The sequence below is a fragment of the Penicillium macrosclerotiorum genome, assembly GCF_028827735.1.
Source record: "Penicillium macrosclerotiorum strain IBT 26536 chromosome Unknown utg000009l_segment0_segment0, whole genome shotgun sequence".
Classification (NCBI taxonomy): domain Eukaryota; kingdom Fungi; phylum Ascomycota; class Eurotiomycetes; order Eurotiales; family Aspergillaceae; genus Penicillium; species Penicillium macrosclerotiorum.
In genome coordinates this window covers 1,296,503-1,319,674 of record NW_026643088.1, presented here as the reverse complement: position 1 = coordinate 1,319,674, position 23,172 = coordinate 1,296,503, and the positions used below count along the sequence as shown (strand labels likewise).

The 23,172-nt window shown below is 50.4% G+C and overlaps 8 protein-coding genes across 8 annotated transcripts; 5 read left to right on the top strand and 3 right to left on the bottom strand.

Annotated features, from left to right (window-relative positions):
• Nucleotides 1-584: 584 nt before the first annotated feature.
• N7462_009637 (isopenicillin N synthase family dioxygenase) lies at nt 585-1,727 on the top strand (the record flags this gene model as incomplete). Its single annotated transcript, XM_057081351.1, has 2 exons — nt 585-972; nt 1,036-1,727. 2 exons carry the CDS (start codon nt 585-587, stop codon nt 1,725-1,727), a joined length of 1,080 nt encoding a protein of 359 aa, XP_056930188.1.
• Nucleotides 1,728-2,664: 937 nt separating this feature from the next.
• Nucleotides 2,665-5,112, bottom strand: N7462_009636 (uncharacterized protein; the record flags this gene model as incomplete). Its single annotated transcript, XM_057081350.1, has 1 exon — nt 2,665-5,112. The coding sequence occupies one exon, from the start codon at nt 5,110-5,112 to the stop codon at nt 2,665-2,667; it is 2,448 nt and encodes an 815-aa protein (XP_056930187.1).
• Nucleotides 5,113-5,666: 554 nt separating this feature from the next.
• On the top strand, nt 5,667-6,719 carry N7462_009635 (uncharacterized protein; the record flags this gene model as incomplete). The annotated part of the gene is made up of 1 exon (XM_057081349.1): nt 5,667-6,719. One exon carries the CDS (start codon nt 5,667-5,669, stop codon nt 6,717-6,719), a length of 1,053 nt encoding a protein of 350 aa, XP_056930186.1.
• Nucleotides 6,720-8,073: 1,354 nt separating this feature from the next.
• On the bottom strand, nt 8,074-12,182 carry atg11 (autophagy protein ATG11; the record flags this gene model as incomplete). The annotated part of the gene is made up of 3 exons (XM_057081348.1): nt 8,074-11,820; nt 11,923-12,034; nt 12,115-12,182. 3 exons carry the CDS (start codon nt 12,180-12,182, stop codon nt 8,074-8,076), a joined length of 3,927 nt encoding a protein of 1,308 aa, XP_056930185.1.
• A 142-nt stretch (nt 12,183-12,324) lies between these two features.
• On the top strand, nt 12,325-13,263 carry N7462_009633 (centromere protein H; the record flags this gene model as incomplete). Its single annotated transcript, XM_057081347.1, has 3 exons — nt 12,325-12,502; nt 12,634-12,805; nt 12,894-13,263. 3 exons carry the CDS (start codon nt 12,325-12,327, stop codon nt 13,261-13,263), a joined length of 720 nt encoding a protein of 239 aa, XP_056930184.1.
• A 4,215-nt stretch (nt 13,264-17,478) lies between these two features.
• On the top strand, nt 17,479-18,012 carry nhp6 (high-mobility group nucleosome-binding protein; the record flags this gene model as incomplete). The annotated part of the gene is made up of 4 exons (XM_057081346.1): nt 17,479-17,530; nt 17,603-17,698; nt 17,774-17,898; nt 17,983-18,012. 4 exons carry the CDS (start codon nt 17,479-17,481, stop codon nt 18,010-18,012), a joined length of 303 nt encoding a protein of 100 aa, XP_056930183.1.
• Nucleotides 18,013-19,398: 1,386 nt separating this feature from the next.
• Nucleotides 19,399-21,190, bottom strand: N7462_009631 (Multicopper oxidase type 3; the record flags this gene model as incomplete). The annotated part of the gene is made up of 2 exons (XM_057081345.1): nt 19,399-20,204; nt 20,266-21,190. 2 exons carry the CDS (start codon nt 21,188-21,190, stop codon nt 19,399-19,401), a joined length of 1,731 nt encoding a protein of 576 aa, XP_056930182.1.
• A 1,137-nt stretch (nt 21,191-22,327) lies between these two features.
• N7462_009630 (uncharacterized protein) lies at nt 22,328-23,028 on the top strand (the record flags this gene model as incomplete). Its single annotated transcript, XM_057081344.1, has 3 exons — nt 22,328-22,478; nt 22,541-22,603; nt 22,682-23,028. 3 exons carry the CDS (start codon nt 22,328-22,330, stop codon nt 23,026-23,028), a joined length of 561 nt encoding a protein of 186 aa, XP_056930181.1.
• Between the last annotated feature and the right edge of the window lie 144 nt (nt 23,029-23,172).

Sequence of the window (23,172 nt, the reverse complement as noted above, 5' to 3'; positions counted from 1 at the left end):
TCTGCAGCTCCTTGGCGCATTGCAAAGGGGAGTTTTACTTCGTAGCCAGTTGACAGTCAAGACTTCATTGCAAAGAATATACTATGGATTGAATTACTTTCCAGGCAGTTCTGGAAGGTACCCTGATTCTTGAATTACCCAACGAACACTTATACATTCCCTTTAAAGAGCTCCTGATCCCCGGCATTTACTATCCTTTTACTCCACCATTGCGCTTGCTCCAGATGAATTTACATAGACCTATGAAAGCTTCCATGAGGTACGGATGATGTGCTGAAAATTAAGTGTAGGCAAATGTATTACCAGGAGAGAGGAATTCAATGCTTGAAAGTAGCAGACCAGTGTAAGCAGAATCTCACAAAAACGGTATATAGTGTTTGTGAGGTGTTGGTGTCTTCCAATTATTTACACTCGTTGAATTCTAGCTAGAAAATGCGCCATGCATGGGAAGGTACTTGATATTTTCTGCCGCTATTAGCTTCCGTAACCAAGTCCTTGGGTCTGACCTTATATCTCACCACAATCAAGAACTTTATACCCAATCCTGAACTACCCCGCAGTTGAATTCATCGACCTACCCAAATATGACAGCCGCAACACCAGTGGCCGAATACACTCAGATAGAACTGCTCACTCTTCACGGAGCAGAGTTTCGGCGAGTTTCAACTGCACCCCCTCGACTGCCCACCGAAGATGAAATACCGATCATCGACCTCAGCACTATTGACGATGGATTCGAGGCTAGAAAATTAATTGCGGCTCGGGTGAGATCAGCCGCGAAGAACACTGGATTTTTCTATATCAGAAACCATGGTATCCCCGAAGATTTGATTCAGAAAGCTCTGGAAAAAGCGCAAGCATTCTTCGACCAGACTAATGAGCAAAAGAATCTGGTGTCGAGCAAGAAGAGCAAAGATGCCGTTGGCTTTCATAGCTTGCGGAGTACTCAAATCAATAAATCGGAAACCAGAGGTACGTGCTAGCACCTCTATGCTACTTCCAATACTCTGGTACTCTCTAATTGATTTCATATAGACCGAAAAGAAACCTTTTCAATGCGCTATAATCCTGCACATGACCCAAGGATATCTGATTCGGGGCCTTTCCTCGCCAATGAAGCATATGCATATGGTAACGACGAATTTCTATGGGAAGGGACTCAGCATATCCCAGGTTTCCGGGAGATTACCATCGAGTTCTGGCAACGCCGCCTCAGTCTTGCTCGCAAGATAATCCGCATCTTCGCGCTGGCTCTTGATATGCCTGAAGACTATTTCGACGCCGTAACCACGCACCCTGGTGCCGATGGTCTTTACGTACACTATCCTGGATCGCCTGAGTCGGGAGCCTCCGAGGCCACTCTAGATGTTGGGATTGGCTCCCACACTGATATCCAGTGTATTACGCTCTTATGGCAGGACAACTCGGGTGGATTACAAGTCTTATCCGCAAGCGATGAATGGTTAGATACGCTGCCGATTCCCAATACATTGGTCGTAAACATCGGAGATTTTTTGCAGCGGCTCTCAAATAATATGTTCAGATCCACCGTGCATAGAGTATATAACCGGCAGACAACATCGCGATACTCGATGCCATTTTTCTTTGGATTTAATCCCGATTCCGTGTGCAAGGTTGTAACCACATGCATTGATGAGGAGCACCCGGCTCTCTTCGAGCCTATATCTTGTGGCGAGGTAAGTGCAACGCTACTCTTTCATAATTGATAGCATTTATCCAAAAGGTCTTTTGATTAGGATGCTAACGATGGACTCAGTGGCATCGTGATCGACTAGCACTGGCACAAGGACGAAAAAGGGGTTCTGCGTAGTATCTGAAGACATGAAGCGTTCATCAAATTGAATATCTCCGAATTTTAGAGATAATTAAGGATGCTACTGTTAGAAAAGAAAACTGCGTACTCGAAAATCGTAGATCATAGACCCAACTACGAACCTCATTGTCAAGGGAAGGCAAGGATAATCACCGGCCTTCTGAGGACCTTAACACTGTGTTCCCCTGCAATGGTCAGGCCGACCTTCGAACTTAATTTAGTCGCTCAATGATAAAAAAAGCGAATTCAGCGTCAATTCTACGGTGACCCAATCATTCAGTTTCTCATTTCAGCTATCTCGCTTTATCTTTGTGCAGGTCGAGCTGGGAAATCCTCTCCACATTGAATGATTCGCTGCCTTCATCTTCCATTGATACTATTAATGACGTCGTTAGATCTTTCAATTGCTGCTACAAACCTATTTCCATAAGGCTCTTATGATTTCGATCTTGCAAATGGACATATGTTCGATAAATTACCATCACAACCAAATGGCGGCGATTTGTGAGGGGGCATGGGAGCGACCTAGATCGCAAATGGAGGTCAAAGAAGCACCATGATGATATACTCTTCTGACCTTAAGAATACTCGACTCTAAAACGGCTGGTTCACTGCAGCGCCCATTATCAAAGTGTGAGAATTCTTGTATCAATGAGACAACCAAATATGAGTTTTTGAGTGATATTATTCATATTCGATGTCGCTACTAAGTATAGCTGTAATTATAAGCGCCTAACTGCCTAGCAGAACCATCTTTACGAAAATAGCCAGGGAAAAAAGCAGAAATTGAACGCCATTTTGAATGCACCATCAGCCCCGGGATATAGTTATTAAACATATTCGTCATCATCCATAGACCCTTGGTCTTCATCTCCATTGGGTGCTTCGGTGCGTGGAGTCCATGCAGGCTGGGGCGGTGGAGATGCCAGTGGAGGGGGTGCACCACTCTTGCCTGGAGGTAACAGCCAGGGAAACGCGACGGGAGTACCGTTAATGCGGACCTCTCCGACAATGTTACTCAACCGGGGCCCTTCATCAACGTAGCCATCCCACAGACCCAGCAGTTGCGCCACAAGTCGGAAGATGGCGACGGCGATTGTCATTACGGGTGCAAGGACAGCCGACAAATGAGACCATCGCCAGAGCATGGTCACAGTCACAAAGGGGAACCAAGGTGCATCCGGCTGGAGGCAATAGCCATCGCATGTATCGGAGATGATCGGATGAGAGTACTGCTCGCACATCACACACTCGATAACATACCAGGTCAGCGACACGACAGTGAACAAGCCCAAATGGGTGAGCTGGACCCGCCGGCTGGCTGCATTGCGCTTCCAGAGACGAGGGAATGGGATAGCCGCGTAGATACGACCGTCAGAATGGACACACTTCTCACAGTGTTCGCTGTCGTGAGGGTGCACGCCCTGCTGGCGCTCTTTTATTGGAGATGTAGGCCGTCCCGCGATGGCGATATCCCTAGTAACATGTCCTTCAAGGCTATTAAGACCATTCTTTACCTCGTTGATGTTCCTCATCAACGACTGGAGCTTCTCGTTCAGTCGGTCGAGATCAACCGAGTCATGCCCGTTCGAACTAGTCAGCCTAAGCCTCTCAAGTACTTCTTGTTCATAAGCCACTTCCTCCTCTTCTTCACTTTTCAATTCAGTCTTGTCATCCATGATAGCCTGGAGAGATTCGAGAGTATCATCTCCCAGATCGAGTGCTTCCTTGCCAGAATTAACATCTTCAATGACGGTTTCCAGGCCACTTTTTGGCAGTTTCGGTCGAGCTAAAAGCGGCCTGTTTCTCTTCGCTGGTTGCATCTCAGAGTCTAGATATTCAATAGTGCTTGGCGGGCTTAGCTCAGGCTTAATTTCTTCTGGCTGCGAAGTGACAACTGCCGTCGGCTTTTCTTGTCGTGTCGAATCTTCTGTTTCCTTTGGAAGGTCCACCGATGCTGGACCAAGATTTTTGGTCAAATCTGCAGGAAGTTCCGGAACCTTCTCGGCCACTCGCTCGGTCATCGGTGTATCAATCCATGCGCCAGTTACCCTTGGGGTTTTGTCGTAGATTCTTCTTTCGAAGAGCTTCGGTGGATCAGGAGTTTGGATCTGGCCGAGTTTGGGGCTTTCGGCTCTTGATAGCTTGCGAAGGAGCTCCTGTGAATCTCGTTTCGTCGGACTCGGCTTAGTGAATTTCGAATTCTTGTAGACAACGATGGGAGTGTTCGGGATAGCAGCACCGTCATCCGTGATTACGTTCTGGTCCGGACCAGAGGTCTTTTCCTCACTGTTCTCTTGTCCATCGCGAGTGTACAAATTGGCCGTTCTTTCTCCGAGAGCGCTTCGGGCGGGGATTTGGGTTCGTTCCGAGGACCGGTTAGAAGGGCGGACTGAAGGCCTCGGGGCTGAATCGTTTTCGGGTCTCATCCTGAGTGCTGGAGCTTTACTTGATGTGTTCTTCTCCCCCTTTAGTTCTCGTGACTCCGATTCAGAACCTCCACTGACATTCCTGAGCCATTCTTGCCGGCGGGTTGCTCGACTGCCCCATGTACGCGGGAGGTTCAATGATGGGCCTTTCTCTCCTGCATCATCTTCTGGCTCGGGGTGCAGCTCCTCGTCTTCACGTCGTTGTAGATGTTCTGCTGTCAAAGCAGATCGTGCGCCGACGGTCCCCTTGCTGAACACCGGCGAGTCCTTGCCCGTGACACGTCGCAGGCGCTGCTCATCTCTGGTGTAATCGCTAGTCCTTCTCCCTGGGCGTGGTGACTGTTCTGCAAAATCTTCCAGGAAGCCAGCCTCCGAAAATGCGCGTCCTTCGTATTCTCTTTCTCTCATTTTTGACCTTGGCGACGAGCGACTTGCCGGGCGCCCATCCAGATGAGCATCCCAGCCATCCAGCGACACAAAGTCAGCAAGGGTCCCATCCTCTTCAATTCTCCTGTATGCGTCGACAAGTTCTTCGGGTGGGTTTGACGTCTGCGAGGAGGGCGAGCGCAAGACAACGGAATCGCGACCCATTCGTGGGCTGGTGGACAGTCCGAGTCCAGTAGCTTCGTCGGACATGCTCGTGCGCGAGGTCGCTCGATATGCGCCCGCTAGAGTACCGGTCCGATAGCTGTGTCGGGGACGCGTAGCATTCTGCTTGGATGGAGTCGGGAAATTGGAATTCTCAAGGTCGAACTCGTAGCTTGCGTCTCGCGCGCGACCAAAGGGAGATTGCGGGTGATGGAGACGCGCGAGAGAGACTCGGTCGGTTTTGCGAGGAGGAGTTGACATGGCGACAGAGGAAAGAGATCCCCTCCCTCTAGCACAACAAGTCAAATATCAGTGGGTGATGTCGCGCCCACATGGAAGTGTAGTTATCGTGAGCTGAAATTACCCTAGGTATGTTTGCTTTGACGATGCGGCATTCACGTAAATACCGGCGGGCTTCCGCATTCCCGAAGGGGTTTAGAGCGGCCAGCAACAGCTTCACTTGTTGCGTGTTTTCAATTTCGACTTCAGTCTTCCCACCTCCCCTTTCCCACTCGTCAGACTCGGTTCTTGGTCAAACACTTTGACGCCACTGGTGCCGTCTCTGCCTACTGGCTACTGTCTTTTCCCTCGTGTCTGCGAGCGCGGAATCATGCGAGCATCGCCCGCCGCAGAGCAAGTGACTCGTTACTGTGACATGTGACCCGTTCACTTGCACTGACCATCTACTTGAATCGACGACAACACGATAAAACCGTCCGGGCTGCTGTGCGCCCCCCACAAGAAACTTCCAAGGTGACACAACCAGGTTCAGCAAAAGTATCTCCGAGTTGAGGCCATATCCAGATACACCCACTATGACGAAGTCTTCTCGTCGGAAGACGCCCGGCTCAACACCGGCCTCATCGGGAACTTCAACCCCCAGCTCAGTGACTGGCCCGATCCCTCCATTCAACAAGATTCCGGCCATACTCAAACCCTTTGTCGAGCCTCTGTCCTCGGAGGAAGTATACCTGGTACACATCGACACGACCGCAACAGATCTGAAATGGCAGACCTTTATCGTTCCCGCTGCGGTGAACGTCGTGGTGGCCATCGTGGTCGGACTACGTGTCTATATGGGCATCAGCACCTACCCAGCCATGTTAATGATGCTGCTAGGGATGGAGAGTTCCCTGAGCGTGGACACAGCCATAACTCCGTGGACCGAAATAGCAAAGATCATCCTCAAGCGGATAAGCGCCGTCCTGATCGACTACTTCCTCGTCACTTTGTTCCTGACCTGGCCGATTTATTTCATAATAGGACCGGTGCGCTGGCGCCGCGCGGTGGGCTTTCGGGACCGTGAGATCATCGTTCGCCGCAGCCACCGCAACTGGAGCCGCAAGCTCGAGCGCAACAAGTGGATTCGCGACAACGAAGCTATGCGCGACAAGATTGTCGCGGCTGTTACGCCGGAGCGCGTCGGCAAGACAGGGTACTTACTGGTGGATGAGGACTGGAATTTGGACTACAGCGCAATGGTGCGAGCGCACGCCCTGGTTGATTTGACTCGCAAGGGCGAGGGCGTGCAGCTCGATGAGTTCCGTACGGCCGTGCTCGTCCATACTGATGCGGATGGCTGGCTGATCTGGCGTGTCGAGGACGAGAACACGCCTCAACGTTCTGCGCAGAGAGATCAGATCCTCGCCTTCAGAGATAAACTCACGGCTATGGGCAAAGAGGACCTGTTCTTCCGCTGGGTGGAGCTTGTCCAGTGGGAGAGCTCACAACCCGGTGGGTTCACGCCTGAGAGGCAGCGTTCTGCGATGTTGCAAGCCAAGCAAATGTTCGAGGAGGAGAATGTGGAGTTTGGTCAATTCTGGGATGATCTAGGTGGCATGGCTGGCGTTGACGATGTGTCCTCATGACATTTGCTTTAGTATACTTCGATCTGGCGGTCTCTTTATTCATATATACCGGATAGTGTCTGGCAAATCTTGGCATTCCGTTCTACTGTAAAGTTGATGGGCTTCGACTTCCCAGGACAATCAATTCGATACTAGTACAGTATACGCTTCTCAGGACAGAACCAAGCATCAGGTGGTCCTCCCCAAGAACCAACATAACCATGAAAATTACCAATCGCTCCATTATGGATACGAATCGTCTCTTTGCAACCCAAACCAGGGTCGCTAACCCATTTTCAAGTCTCCCCTCTAAGGAAATCCTGATATTGATTGTTCTTTGTGAATCCCCTGGTACTGTAAAGAAATGCCATACACATCCCGATTGCTATCCTCGACGCCTCTATAGACAGGAGATCGTATAATAGTATTAGCAAACTACTTCGGTAAACTAGGAGGGATATTCAATTTTACCTAAAGAGGTGAGACATACGGATATGTTTCTGCGCAGTTCCCAAATCCGGTACCCTGGTGTCAAATTTCCTTGCTGTAGTCCAATTAACAGACGTTTCGTTTATAGAAAAAAAAAAAAAAAAAAAAAAGGTTCACCAGCTACCGGTGTGAACCGGGTTTGCTTAATTTAAAGAAGCAGATATCACGACTAATTTTAGACAGTTTAAGATGATCAAGCAAGAAGGGTGCATGTGCTGTCTTTCTGTCTCTCCATTTTTTTCGCATTTAATACACTGTAGTTTGTAGAGTTCAGGTCGTCCCATCGTGAAGAGCTGCTTCTCGAGTACGCGGACGAGATTTATTTTCACTATCTGGACGGAAAAGCGGATCGGAACTCATTTCAATCAAGAGTATTCAAAAGAATGAATATGCTTTGTACTGTTGGGTATCTCATCAAACTAAGCCCCATCAAGGGTATACATAAATGGAGTCCCTCGGCCATACGTAGGCATGCGCATTGCCTGGAGACCAAAATAAACCATACGAACAAAATAGATAGAAGGAAGCATCAAAAGCAAATTAACAAGAAAAAAAAAAAAAAAGACAAAGTATGCGATGACTGCAAAAATTCAGATGCTCCTGAGGTTCTGTACCGCGCTATTTTATTGCGCGCCATCTTCAAACCGATAATCAACGGACCACAACTTTTCCCAAGGCCGCGGCTTACCACGACGGCTCGAGGTCGACCGGGAAGATGGGGATGTCGGGGACATGCTGACCTCACTCACTCTTGGATGTGGGATTGATGTTAAGCCGGGATCGGGAGCTCGATTCTCAGCCTAGGTATGAAAGAAAACAGGGTCAGCTCTTTCAAAAACCCTCAAAAACTGGACCCGGGAAAAGCTAGAGATCGGTATCCTACTTTTCACGGGCCAAGGAGCAGGTCACGGCGAACCTCGTCGAAAATCGGGGCCGTCTCTCGCGGCTGAGAGCCGGCATTTACATCCGGGGAGCGGACTAGATCGGAAGCTGAGTCGTTGGCTTTTGTGGAAGGTGTGGGAGTACCCCGTTTGGAGTTGGAACTGTTGCGGCGACTCTCGAGGCTTTTGGACAGCGTCTGAGCGACGGTGCTTTCCTCAGTTGGGCGCTTGAGTCGGATACTACCCTTGGCATCAACATGCGCCGAAGCGACGGTACTCTTGGCGATGCCCGGGGTTGCGGGCGCACCGGGCTTTTCTTCTGCTGCGTCGAGGAGGTACCAGCGAAGGCCATCGGACAGCTCGAAGGGATTATCGTCATCAAGAGAGGCACCGTCGCTGACATCTCCGATCGATCGCCGATCTGGCGCATTATTATTCAGGTTCATGGACTTTGAAAGATCAACAACGCGCTCTTCAATCTTGTTGATGCGCGCAAGCAACCAATCGCGAGTATGCAACTTGTGCGAGTCCTGCTCACGGAGAAAGTAATGCGGTGCGCCAACATTGAATGCGGCCCAAGAACGGATGGCCTGGTTTCGAGTTGGCAAAAATAGGGCCAGGTCTCCTTCCTTAAAGGAGCGATAGGCAATCTTCTCATGAGCTTCGCTCTGAACCCGATGATACTTTTCACGATAGGCTCTAGCTTCTTTCTGCCACTTCCGAGCTAGTAGTTCGATGTCCTTGACGCGTTTGACAACGACATCCCCGAAAACAGAGACGTCAAAATGAGACAAGCTCTCCATAAAGGCTGCAAACTTGGTCTCCTCTTCACTGGGGCTTTCGGCGTGCATCCAATCTAGCAGAGCGGAATCGGGCTTTGCAGAAACGATACCAGATTGGGCAATGCTTTCGCCAAGGGTAGAGGAGGCGCTGAGTTTGGATGCGCGCTGGATAACAAGGTGGCCGTCCTGCTGGATGATTGCGAAACCCAGTTGCTCCAGCATCCGCTCTAGCTTCTCGACTTGCGAGTAAAGCTGTTTGGAAAGTTCATGGGATTTGGTACCTCGGGCTTCATAGCGGGTCACGGCTTGTCGTTCTGCCTCTGATGCCACATTGAGCTTGTTCTCCCAATCTGCTTCTTTCTTCTTGAAATCTAGAGTATCGGATTCCGCTCCTGCCAATTTCTGTGACAGTTCGGCGTATTTCCGCTGCTCCTCAGCGATCTGTTCCCGCAATGCATCGGTGCCGCTTTCACCAGCAGATAATTTGGATTGCAAGGTATTCAGTCTCGACAGCTCTTGATCCAGATCATTTTTCGCGGCAGTTAAAGCTATCTGCGTTTGCGACAACTCTTCTGTGAGACGGGTGACTTCAGTTCCTCGTTCGTTGACCAGTTTTGCTTGTCCTTCTATCTCAAGTTCCAGCTGTGTCACGCGCTCTTCGAGAGACTTGTTCTCAGCCAATGCTTTTGAAGCACTCGCTTCGGCACTCCTGGCATGGATTGCCAAGCCTTCTGACAGAATCTCAATAGCTTTGATAATTCCAGGAAGCTCGACAGGCACAGAACCTCCTGGGGACAAGTTCATGAAAGCTGCCTGGAGAGCATGATAGTGATCCTGATCCTTTTTATCCCAATCGCCACGCTGACGTTCAAAATCGTTGACTTTGGACCGAAGGACTTGTTCTTCGCTCTGCAGAGATTGGATCTTTTCATTCAGATCGATGGCTCTTTGGGCTTCCTCTGCAGAGGTCGTGTGGGCGCTTTGTAAATCGGCCTCAAGTTGTTGGATCCGTTCATCAGCCTCGTGTCTGTCGTGTTCGCGGCTGTCCATGAGCCTGTCGAGCTCCTCTTCAACCTCTTCCACACGCAGCCTATACCTTTTGGCCTCCGATTCCAAGTATTTACGTTCATCCTCGAACTCACGTTGGCGCGCCTCGAGGTTTCCAATGAGATCCTCCTTGGTAGACTGAGCCTCCTGAAACTTGTCCGTGTTCGATTGACGCTCAGCATGGGCTTCCTTATGAAGTCTCTGCACAGTATCTTTTTCAACGGCAAGCTCGGCTTCCAGTGATACAATACGCTGCACAAGGGCTCGGTCTTCTGGAGACTGAGTCATTGAAACTCGTCTTGACGAAATGGACGAACGTCGAGAAAGAGCGTCTGGATGCGGTGAGGCGGGCGAGCTCGGAAAATCCGGCCCAAATTGCCCACTGGAAGGACGACCGAGGTGACTTTGACGATGAAGCAAGTCTTCGAGTTTGCGGATGCGACTATCAGACCCTTTAAGCCGTTCTTCGAGCTTCGTCTTCTCCTCCTGGAGGCTTCGAACCATATCATCACCCCGTAATAGCATAGAGCTTCGGCTCATGTCGAAAACGCTCCCGTTTTTAAAAGCCTTTGCTCGTCGTCTTTGCTGGCGGGTTGGAGTATCTAATTCTTTGAAAAGCTGAGTCAGGTCCTCAGCAACATTGGATAAGTTGTGCTTGGAATTTAAATCCTCAATATAAGCATCGATCTCTTTGCGTGTCACTTCCGGCCAGTCGTCATCTTGGCCTTGGAGGTTGACTTCAATACCGGGTGTCGTGGTGTCGCCGAATGAGATAAAATCGCCCATAGACTTGACCCATTTTTTCCTTCGACGCTGCTCCTCATCTCTCAAGACTGCCATTTCCTCTGCGAGAGTCAACGAATCGGTCTTGATTTTATCGTTCCATTCTCGTCGCCGAACAGATTCAATTAAAATCGAGCCGTAGATCATTGGCATCTGAAAAACACCGTAGACGACGTCAAATGAATTGCTGTCCACATCTAGGTTGACTAGTTGGTTGTGAGCCTCCGCAAGGCGTGACTCAATGAACGAAATAATGCGCATATGCTGTAGAGCCGTCTTCTCAGTGATCCCTCGACGCTGTACTGCTTGCTCCAGGTCTCTTTGGAGGTCCTTGCCAAGCTCCTGGAGCGATGGAAGCAGGTTTTGGGTGTGGTTGAGTGCCAGACGGGAGATGTTCGCAAGCACTTTTTGATGGCTGGCTAGGCCGAGGACATGTTCGTAGTCAGATCCAATCTTCTTGACGATCGTTTCCACTTCTTCGAGGAGTCCACCGTCGCATTCGGCTGGAGTTGGAAGCACATCATTGATCAACGCTTCTGTATCAGAGGCAATATTGCTGACGGTCTTCTCGATCTCTTGTACCTGACTTGCGAAGCGTGGCGACACCGCGGCCGCTTCGACTCCGGCTTGCTGAACCTCATCAATATCGACGAAGTCTCGCAGGGTCCCTGTCGGTCGGTCCTTATCTTTCTTTGGCGTGGACGGGCGTCCCAGCATCGGGAAGTCCTTTCGAGCCGGAATGTTATCGAGTGTGGCCAGAGCGCGCTGCCAGCCATCCAGCGCAGCCTGTTGTTCCTCTAGAAGATTGTTCGCCCAAGCCTGTGCTTCTTGGAAGCGATGCTCGAGATTCCCCACGTGGGATTTGAGGTTCTCTAGTGCGACGCCGACCGCGCGATTGATGACATCCGCTCGCTCGCTATGCTCGCGGATGTTCTTGTCGATCGTTCCGCAACGAGAAGACACATCCAGTGCCCACGTCCGCCGGGTCATGAAGAGGTTCTGCCATGCTTGGAGGTCGTTCTGGTCCGTGAGGGAGGCTGGAGGGTTGCTGGGTTGGAATGGTTCGGGGGCGGGCAGCTCGGGCAGCTCGAAGTCGCCGGGTTCGCTCACATATTGACGATCATATACGAAGATTTCGGTCTAGATTCGCATCCTGTCAGTGATCTCGGCTCCTCCTACCCTGAGTGCGGTCCGGCTGTATGGATATTGGATGAGAATCGCACGGGAATGGCATGGGCATACCTCTGTGGCCAGTGTCTGGGTCTTGACGTTCTTGCCCCGGGCAGTCATCAATATCTGTCTCGAGGAAGGAATAGAAGTATTTCGAAGAATCCATGATTTCAGCGCGTCGGGTCTATGATGGTATAAATGGTCAGCGTGCAGCACGACGGAACCTGGGCTCCGGCCTCAGATTCCGGGGAAGCGGGCACATACGAAGCAAAGGCCACTGGATCCACCAGCAAATGCTCACCCGAGTGAGCAATGTAAACGTGCAACGACATAATCCCCCTCCTCGCCACCGCTCAAGCTCAAGAGACGCAGGCGAGGGTGACGACTTAAGAGCGGGAAGGCTGAAGCTCCCCAAATGAGGACGATTTCCCCACCGCCTCCGCGCATATCACAAGGCACCCTCCACGCGATCTCATGGCGACCATAAATGGCCAGGCCGTGCCTCACCTGCTCCCAGCAGAGACGACCCTGCTGGACTACGCCGCAGATGACGTCCGAGATGTGGTGACGCTGTCTGACAAAGAGGCGCTGGTGTTGCAGCTTGCCAGCCAAATCCACGAACAGCAGCTCGAAAAAGCACTACTGGAGCAAGGTACGACGGTCCAGGTCCAATGCTTGCATTGGCCGCGGGGGAACCCTGCTGGCATTCATATTCTGCAACGCTCATGTCTTTTGACTTCGCTCTCTATTGTCTATCTACTAATACAGATGCTTATCCTGTAGAGCCGGAGGTTCTCTCGGGCGACCATGTGGACGAACAGCTTGCGGTCGCAGAACGCGAGTTCCTGGAGGCGCGCGCGACATACGCCGTCAGGAGGACCGCCGCCCGCACGATCCTCATGACGGACCCCGTCTTGAAAGCCGTTCACCTGAAGGCCACCACGCCTCCCGAACGGCACGTATCTGCTCTCTAATTGCCCGATTCCCGATGCTGCCAAGAGCCTCTAGCGGTGGTGTTGATCCCGGCTAATCATTTCATCCAGCGCCCTCCTTCCACTCGTTAATCGCCGCGATATCCTGGCCCTGGCCCAGGAGAATCTAGCCTCGGCTCATGACCGGGTCCTCCAGCAGCTATCTGATGCAGAGGTGGAGAATATCCAGATCAACCGAGACAACCAGGCGCTGGTGCGCGAGCTGCTAGAACTCACGAAGCAAGATTCGTCCTGGCGAGAGCAACTTCAGGATGCCAATATGGTATCACAGCTGAATCGATTAGAAGCTGAGCACAAAGCGAGTAAAGCCAAATGGGAGATAATGAAGAATATTGCTAGTGCTATGGTGGTCGGCAGCGGGCTCAACTGGGCGGACGATGACACTCTCCGGAGGCTCGTTCTGGATGAAAGTGATGACTAAATGCTTGCTCTTGAACTATTTTTCTATTTTTTGGGGGGTGGGGGAAGGGGGTTTCTTTTTGTTTTCGGTCTTCTGATGATATGGTGTTCAAAGGTCTTGATGGCATATTGTTGTTGAAGTTGTGGTGTTGCTCAAGGGCGTCTCGGAAATCGTGGGTTATCATAGTGCAATCTACTTGACTATACCGCCATATGTGCTCTGTTCCCTTTCCCCCTTTTTGCCCGTGTTGCCTGTTAGGGCTTGTTTTGTTTCACCATCAGTGTATCCGACAGGCAAATAATACCGATACTCATCGGTCGGGGGTCGAGGGTGGCCGTGCAAGACCTGTTGACCCACGACGACATCACTGGGCACCCGCAATGACGAAAAGCAACTTCGGAAACGGTAATGTTCGACGGGGAGACCAGGTAAAAGGCGAAGGATCACGATCGATGATTCGAGAATATGATCATCGGAATACGACCCTCGAAAGAATACCATTCCAGATCATAGAAAACCTCCCATATTGATAATCAATCCTGATTAGGGCTTGGTATCATCGGGCACTCCCTTGGTTGGCGGGCGGGAGGTCACGACCCCTACAATGGACGCGCCATCGGTACGAAGCCGGTGAGAGCGAAGTACAGCCGCACAGGCAGCAGATCCTCAACTCACACACTCTCCCTCTTCCTAGCCTGACGTCCTGCACCTATATGCTCTTGTGTCCAAGCCTCCGAGCTTGCACGCACCAGTAGATCGTAGTACAGGAGTACCACGAACTACATATGTAGACACCAAGAACCCAGGAGGAGGGGGGGGGGAAGACAGCAGAAATGCCGCGTTACAGGGCCAACGGACTTGAAGGGGGACCGACTAGTATGCTTTAGGCTCTCGGAGCTGACTTTTTTTAATGGGCTCAGAGAATCTTACCCATTACCCAGTCATTACCCAAGCTGAGAGGGGGAAACCAGAATCCCCACAACTCTATGACGCCTCTCGGAAGAGATGGAAGGGTAACATTACCAGGGGATTCACGCCGTACGGTTGTATGGCCAGTGTACAGTATTGTCACCGGAATGGGGGAACGCGGGAATGTGGTCCCAAACAATCCCTGTACGGGAGGTACTGCGGTACTGCGGTACGGACTATTCTCTGTCCATTGGTACCTATAGACCGACACCTAGACGATGTAGTGGTATAGATGAATAGACCTATACAAGAACGGCTGCACTGCTATCCAGTGAGGAAGAGGGAGAGAGAAATGGTACATACGTCCGGCTGCTCCTTGACCTCCAATCCAGATGTACCTATCACTATAGGGTCAGCTGTGCAAGGTCCCTCGCAGGCCATTTCGCATTAGTGTCTATCATCTGCAGACCGTCCTCTTTTCCTCTCGGCCTTTCTCCACTGACTAGTAGGAGGAGGAGGGGGGGAAGAGAGAGAGCGAGAGAGAAGTACCTCGAGTCCCGAGAGAAAAGACCCCTGCACCAAGCGGGAAAAGGGAAATACAGTATCTGAACCGGCGCCCCCTCTCGAATGGGACGAGCGTTTGAGCTTGTGATCATGGTGTGATCTCGACTAGGAAAGGGCTGGCTCCAATCGACGATGATGATTTGACTGTCTCTGTTATATTAGTATGGCTATATTAGTCCTATGTATTATTACTGACCATGGTGATTTCCCCATATCAAGGTCTCTACCCATGCCCGCTTTCTTGTCCGACCCGGCGACCTGGGTCGCGATCGTCAGGAAAAGGCCGTATTGCTGATTGTAAAGATGGCCTAGCTCGAGAGCGTTTCTCTGAATCCATCTATCAGCATGAATGGTCTTAGAATGACCCCGGGTAATTCTAATTTGTCCTCCGCATTGCTAGCCAGAGCCACTATCGACTGGTGACGAGGCCAAAACTCACTGACTTCTGACCTTGATCGTTATGGATCGTTGCGAGGGCCGGCCTCGAATTGTTTCTCTGTCTTGTCTCCTACCTTCGTCAGGATTGGGACGACGGGCGATAACGCGATGCTCAGGGTAATGGCCGTGTTTACAATCGGCGGTTACGCCAAAAGGGTACGCCACGCTGAGCAATCCGGTCCGGGTTACGGTTGCAACTCTGAGGCCCTTGCCTCGAGCTAAGTGAATCATGTACTCCGCACTGAGTATCTGCATCCTCGGTCGAGACGGTGTGGATGACTGGGCAGAACAAAGTCCCTGCAAAAGGCCCTAAGCACAGATGTATTTCCGCCCCGATAGCTTCGTGTCTGTCCCCTTCGATTTATTTTCTTCTTCCCCTTTCGCCTTTCCCTTTAGCCCGCCGGGGCTCTTCTGCGCTGTTATTTCCATTATGCTTTACGTGTGTGTTTTATCTTCCTTTCGTGAAGTATGGCAAGATGGTACACGACCCATCGAAACCAGTCCTGCTGAAGATACGCGTCCATGGGCGTACATGCATATGAAGGTACCTCTCTACCTCGACTTCGCCCCGACAACGAAGCCAGCCCATTGAGCCCCCTGTCCGGGGCACACTCTTTCCTTGGGCGTATAAATTGTATCGATATATGCCCAGATGTGACTGTCGGTCTTTGCCTGTACCCACAGTATGTTTCGCTGTGTCGTTCCGGGTTGCTCACGCTGTCTTGGTGGCATTTGTACGATAGGAATTACTCCGCTCCATCGCCTAGGCCATTTTGGACCCTCCAGAGTGTCGCGGGAATGGCCTGTATCTTACCTTGGAGAAATATCTAATCAAGAATAGATTGTCACTCCGCATATATTGGATATAGCCACTAGCTTTGTAGCCTTTGTTATGCCGTCGACTTGGGAGGTTGACTCCGTTTTATTTTGGTTGTTTTATTCATTGATCAATATTAGATATTCATCATCGTCATACCGATATGAACCACCGAGGAGAAGAGATGAATAATCCATGATCTAGAAGCAAAATATATTTACTGATGCCCCATGCTGCTCAACGAGACGAGGCAGACACCAAGAGTGAGTGGCTCTGGGATTTGCGCGTGTCGATTGCCCGAGGAATAGTGGATTAGTATTACATGGGCGTAATGACCAGGTACGGGGCCCTTGTGTGGGAGGTCACTTTACTATGGCTTACACCGGACTCGGTACGATGGATGTGCGGTTTTAGCAGAATGGATCAAGGCGTAATTCTCCACTATGGGCAGGCCCAGGTATGTTACCGTTTGATGTATGGTCTCTCCCAGCTTTCAGCTCCTTCACACCCCATCAGACAGTGATAGTCTCGCATCCCATTATTCATCTCTGATTTTTTTTTTTCGGTCCAAAAACCCCCTCCCCAAAAATTAGAAGGACCTAGATAGAGAAATTAGGCCCAGAGCATTAGCCACCAGGAAGATGCCCGTCCCATTCAGAAAGAAACGCCAAGGTGAGAGAGGATGGGAGCCCACATGCGCCATACAAAAAGGCGTGGGGAGTAGGGACGGGCAACCGTCAGCGCGGCCTCAGAATAAAATACGCGTTACATACCAGTCAGCAGACAAGCGGCCCTTGCTGTGCTGCCCACCTCTTTCCCTACAGTGGCCCTTCCCCCCCCTCGCTGACTCTGCTCTTCTACTACTACGGCGTTCCCCCCTCTCTCTCTCCCATCTTCCTAACAACGCTTCCCCCATACATTTTCCTCCCATACAAGCTCAGGTACTGCATATTCCCCCCCCCCCAATATCTATATCTCTATATCCCGCTCCAACACCCAGCATCACAACACCCACCACCACTCTTGATTCTTTTTTTCTGCGCTCAAATCGGCTTCCAATCTCTTTTTCTGAGCTTGTTGCCAATGCTATTTTCTTCGCGCGACCGCGATGTCGCGGTCGCGATGCGCCTGATCTATGTGTCGACGATCACCGCTAACTCAAGCTCTTCCTCAGATTCTATCTGATCGGCTTCCTTTGAATCTTTTCACTTTAAAAACTTCAAGTTCGGTAAGTTCCTTCTCTTCCGTGGTCATTTTGAGGCCTCGGGCGCGTTTTGGCAAGAGTCGCGTCTTGGGCGCGAGTGGCCATCACGTCTCTCACTTGCGCGACCCCATCCCTACACTCCCCCATTGCATCGCCGCACTGTCGCATCCTTGCGTTGTGCTTGTTTACTGTCCTCTTTTATGCCTCGCGCTCTTTCGCTTTGCTTCCAACATACCCCGGTGCCATTGAACCAACCACTCTCTCCGACTCCCGAATTATCACTAACTCTCGAATCACAGCCAACATGCCCAAGGAGAAGCGCGCCGCTCCCAAGAAGGCCACCCGCCGCAAGAAGGGTAAGTAATGCCTCGGCGATCAAGTGCCAACAGGCCAATTGAGTCCGGCACGGATCCTAACTTGTATCACAGACCCCAACGCTCCCAAGCGTGGTCTGTCCGCTTACATGTTCTTCGCCAATGACACCCGTGACAAGGTGCGCGAGGAGAACCCTGGCATCTCCTTCGGTATGTTTTTGCTACTCGTCCAATATTGCTCATCGTTCCCTCTTTTATCCGGTGTGATACTCATTCCCACCCCAGGTCAGGTCGGCAAGATGCTCGGTGACAAGTGGAAGGCTCTTAGCGACACTGAGCGCAAGCCTTTCGAGGAGAAGGCCGTCGCCGACAAGAAGCGCTATGAGGAAGAGAAGGCCGCCTACCAGGCTGTAAGTCTCCCCCCCCCCCCCCCCCCTCTCCCTCCCCGGCCCTCTCATTCGATGGACCCCAAATGAAACTAACTCACCTTACAGCGAGACGAGGAGGAGGAGGAGTCCTCTTAAACGTCGTGTTGCAAACCTCAATTGCGCAGCTTCTGGCGTTTGTGTTCTTGGTCGCTAGTCTCCGGTTTTCCTTTACGTTTCTCACTCACGGGTCTTAAGGATGGTACCTCGGTGGTTTTTATTTGCTTTTTATGACGCCCCTGGATGAGGGGCTCCTAGTGTTATGTGTCTTTTTTCAGGGAGATGGCTTTTCTCGCGGCTCTCTTCTGGATTGACCTGCCGCCCGATCTTGTTCCGTCTAGGTCTCTAGTTGTATGAGTCGGTCTATGGGATGAGCAGGAGGGATTCCCAGACGGGGTGCGAGACAGGGATCCCTAAGCTTCGGGAACCCCGTTTATTGTACACTAGTCTACTCAATACGACTCCGTTTTCCCTGGAACTTGCACCTTTGTTTTTTCTTCATCCCCAATTGTTTAGCTCTCTATCTCATAGTCGCCAATCTCTATTTATCCCACTAAACCGCGTAATCTGCAATCACGTTTCCTCCGAACTAGACCCGTGGTTCAGAGAGCTCTCCGGTCTACGCCTGTGCGGGCTTGTGCGAGCCCGCATGGTTCCGGCCCCGGCGGTGGCCCAAGCTCCTTGCTTTTGTTTACCCTGACGCGTCCGGGGGGATCTCCGATCGCTGCCTGAGGCTCGCTCCCCGTTGCTCGGATCACAGGTTGAAGCTGGCAGCCTCGGCTCCGCCATGGCATTGTGTTTTTGCAATGAGCGGTGATTGGATCTATGTAGATGGGTTTTGATAACCTGGCGGCATCTGGAGACGAGTTGGGCTCGTAAGTTAGCGGTCTTTCAATCGTACGCGCTATGTTCATAGGTGGGTTTGCCCTATATATTTTTAGCCGGTAGATATATAGATTTGCTGGCTGATGAATGATAGATTGGCACCTTTCGAGACTTGCTGATTAGTCTATACTTAATCAAACGAATTGGCTGTCTCCCTGTACACTTTTTAATCCTACATAGACGAAATGTCAGATTCACCGGTTGGTCTCTCTAATTTCGGAGGTGGGGGGTTTCTGGAATGATCTGGAGTTGGAGTTTCAAGCTCCTGGCTGACTTTCGAGCGCTCTCTGGTCGGCTCAACTCGACTGTTAAAATCACACTGGAAATTTCCTGGCAAGGCCATGCCAAATAATACAGGAGGAAATCGAGTTGTTCAAAGCAGATGGCGCATTTTGAGTCTTCTTGGCCTCCTTAGCTCTCTGTCTCGTTAAACTAAGCTTCGCTACTTATTGGGAGGAACCCCAACTTTATCCTACAAATGACTGATACTGAATCCTGGATCATATATATTCCAATGCTCCTAATAATCACTACCGTCGATTTATTAGATCGTTGTTGTGTATACGGTTATCCACCTCTAACTCCTGTCAATTTCCAGGTCTAAATTCCATCGTCTTCCTCCTCGACCTTGCTTACTTGCACGTATTCATCCCACTGCTCGCAAGTAGAGTTAAGAGTGCTATAATCAATCAATTGGCGCGCCTCCTCATATCGCTCTAGGAATTGGATAGCGAATCCTTCCTCCGTATGCCATCCAATGTGACAGTGCATCAACCATGCACCGGGATTATCAGTCTTAAAAGCCACTACCAAGTGGCCAGAGCTAGGTAACATGGCTACATCGCGACGAGGCGGGTTGGCCAAGCTTTGGATTTCCGAGGAACTATACGAGCCAGAGCCCTGGGCAAGTACGAAGAAGTCGTGCCCGTGCAAGTGGATAGGATGTGGCACGGTGAGGGAAGTTTCGATCACAACGTAGGACCATTCGTTAGCCCGCGGCAGCTCCACCACACCACTTTGATTCGCAAAGGACGTTTGGTTGTTCCAGATCTGGAGCAGAGTTGGGTTGTCCCAGTAGACCTGCATCGACGTGCCGTTCATCTTCCAGCGAAAGAGGTTCTCGGAGTTCTCGCCCAGGGTTACGGGCTCGCTCGCGTTATAGTAAGGAAGGGAGGCGCTTTGAGAGAGATATGGCACCAGATCGGACATGTCCATATCATCGCAGCTGTCAGTGTACGAATAGGCAGAGGTTGTCGGAGTGGATGGTGTACTGCCATAGTACACAATGCCCCTGATGTTATCCGAGCTGTCGTTGTCGGAACACGCTGATTGGGGGATAGCACGCATCCAGAAGCTCTCGTTGCTGCTAGATTGATCTGCGCGAACAACAATATCATAACGTTGGCCTATTTAGATATACGAGTAAGTTATGATGATTCCCTTATTTTCAAAAGCTAGTAAACATACCCATGCCGATACTAAGAACTTTGGTATCAAAAGGTTCGATAGGTACGAGGTCCATGGCCATCACGGTGAGGGTGTGATTGTCAATTGAGAACTTGAAGTGCGTGTCGACCGCCGCATTCACTAGCCGCAGACGGTAGGAGGTACCTTCGGTAAACGATGTGTTGAAACGGTATCCCGTCTGGGTAGTGGAACCATCCTCGCCGTAAACATTGGTTCCGTTGATCAGGCCATTGTCCAGAGTGGGCGGGCCGCTTGACTGGGCAGAATCATAAAGCTCATCGACCGTTTGATGACTCCAATCGTTCAAGAAGAGAACGCCTTTGTCAACATCATAATTTTCAGTAGCAGGTCCGTTGATCAAGATGCCACCGAAAACACCCTCATAAGCCTGCAGCCCAATGTGAGAATGGTACCAGGACGAGCCGTACTGCGTGGCTCTCCATTTGTAAGTTGTTGTTTTCCCCGGAGCTGTCGGACACTGAGTGATCGAAACAACACCATCGTTTGGATTGGTGTAGTTTTGGCGAATTCCATGGAAATGGATGCTAGATCCGTTCTTTGCCGAAGCCAAGCTATTGGTGACATGCACAATGACATGGTCACCCCAATCAGCCTGAATTGTCGGACCTGGAATCGAACCATTGACAGCCATCGCTGTTCGGGAATAGCCATCTGGCGCAACAGTGACCTCTTCAATGTTGAAATAATATTCCCGGGTCACGCCGGTGTTTGGGACCACGTCATAGTAGTTCGTGCTGGCATTGTAGTTGCACCATGTCTGTCTATCACTGGCTGTATTCCCAGAGCAGGCATCTCGTTTGAGTTTTGGATGGAGATGATGATTATAATTAGACTTATGGCTGTCAAGGACCGCAGCCACGGCACCAGCCCCAAGGAAACCGAGGACAATGGGTATAGCCTTCATGATAGTTTCTGTAGAAGACGAATGATTTGAGTGAAATGAAAGACTCAATCAAACCATATGAAAAAGAATGATAGAAACAAAAGAGAAATAAAAAGGCAATATTGTGAGAATAAAAGAATGTATAGAAGGAAAGCACAAAATGAGAGAATGATTTTCGTTTTTGCCGTATCCTCGAGCTTTATCATACTTCTATATCCACCTCAACCAGATCCCGGTGCAGCCCGCTGACTGATGAATTTTGATGACTCCCTGGAGCAAATAATTATATGAGACTATTTTAGTTGGATAGAAAATCCGCTGAAGTTGATTGGATCGGATGCATTCCGCATGGGTTGGGAAAACGTAAGCTTAACGCTGACACGCAACCGGAAAGGTGAAGCGATTGGCACAGTATTGATAAGGCAGATGCTAAACCACTTAAGAAGCAGCAAAAACCTGCATCCCATTGAGGGGTGTTCGCGCTATTGTGGATCGGCCCCATTGTTGTGCACAGTTCATGGTGGCAGATTGCGCGGCGACAAAACCAGGAACAGTATATAAAAATAGCCATTCTACTTTGTCGATCTGTTTCACACTCGCTGCCATTGAATGGCGGCGAATGATTTTCTGTGATTCAAGAGATGAGCGTATTTTCAAAGTTTGAAGATAAATGTATTTACGCCTATAGTTTTGTGTGGAATTCGGTAGCGAGACTCAATGGCTCGGAAATCAGGATTCCAAAGACACGCGAACAACCTTAGATCTACCGTTCCCGGAGTGCATCTTGACCTACCGCTACACTATTAATGTTCGGGCTGATTGGTATACTTTGAGGGTACCCGCAATTATTGCAGCATCGACGTCAGCTACCACGCGGCCCGGAACAGTGGAGTTCGTCCACCTCCGGATCGAAGCTTCAGGCCAATGTTCTTCGAATGCGTCCAAGCCACAAATATGCCATCATCAAAATAGCGTGGTACCCCTGATATACTCTATTTTATCTATTACCTTACCTGGAGTGGCCATATATGGAAGAGCGTCAACCCGGTCATCGGCGCGCTGAATTTATAGAGCACTTGACAAAATAAAAACGCAAGTCTAGCACACCAGTCGAGATCAATCTACTTTGAACATTTCCAAGAATCTTTGTTGCATAAAATGGCGCGTCATCTCTTTTCCGGTGCACTGCTGTGCCTCCTGGCCTCTGCCTCTGGCTTTGTGCCTCGCTCCGCTCCGGACGTGGATGAAAGCTTCGGCTTGTATGCCTACGGAGACACAATCGGCGGACTTCAGATATTTTATGCAGATGGTATGCTTAGCATTTGTGTACGCTTTAATTGGATATCTCATCAAAGTTTCTAACGCTTGGAGTAGGAAAGGCTTTCGCTGGTGACCCATCCAACTCGACTTCGTCCAACGCTGTCCCGATTGTCTGTAAGTCTATTTCCGCTCGCTCTACCTGCCATGTCATCATTTGGTCCTTTACTCATTGAATGACTTCGCCTCCCATAGTTGAGCGTAGCTCAGACTCGTCTTCTAGCGAGTGGATCGCAAACCCCAATGGCACTGCCAAGGCATCGGCTGGCTGGTCTAACGAAATGTTGTACATACCCAGCTCTTCTTCCTCTTCTCATCAGATGGGATTCACCGCCAAAGCACTGTCCAACGAGACAACCACTGGCTTCATTTTCTATGGACAATGGGTAATGGTGGAGTCTGATTCTGGAGATATCTCTTCCAGTTTCTATGTTCAGAAGGCCGGCGAAGAACAAGGAGTCTATTCTCTCCTGTGGGATGCCTCCGATGACGATACTGCTCTTCCGATCTCGCTCCGCTCTGCTGCGCCATCAAATGCATGAATAGGAACATGTCACTGAAGCGGTCAAAAACTTTGATCTATGACAACTTTTCAGTTGCGGCACAGGTAGTTCTGGTGATCTTGTAAAGAAAGTGATATTTTGAATGGTTTGATTCTCAGAGCTCGTTCTAGTAAACAGAAGATC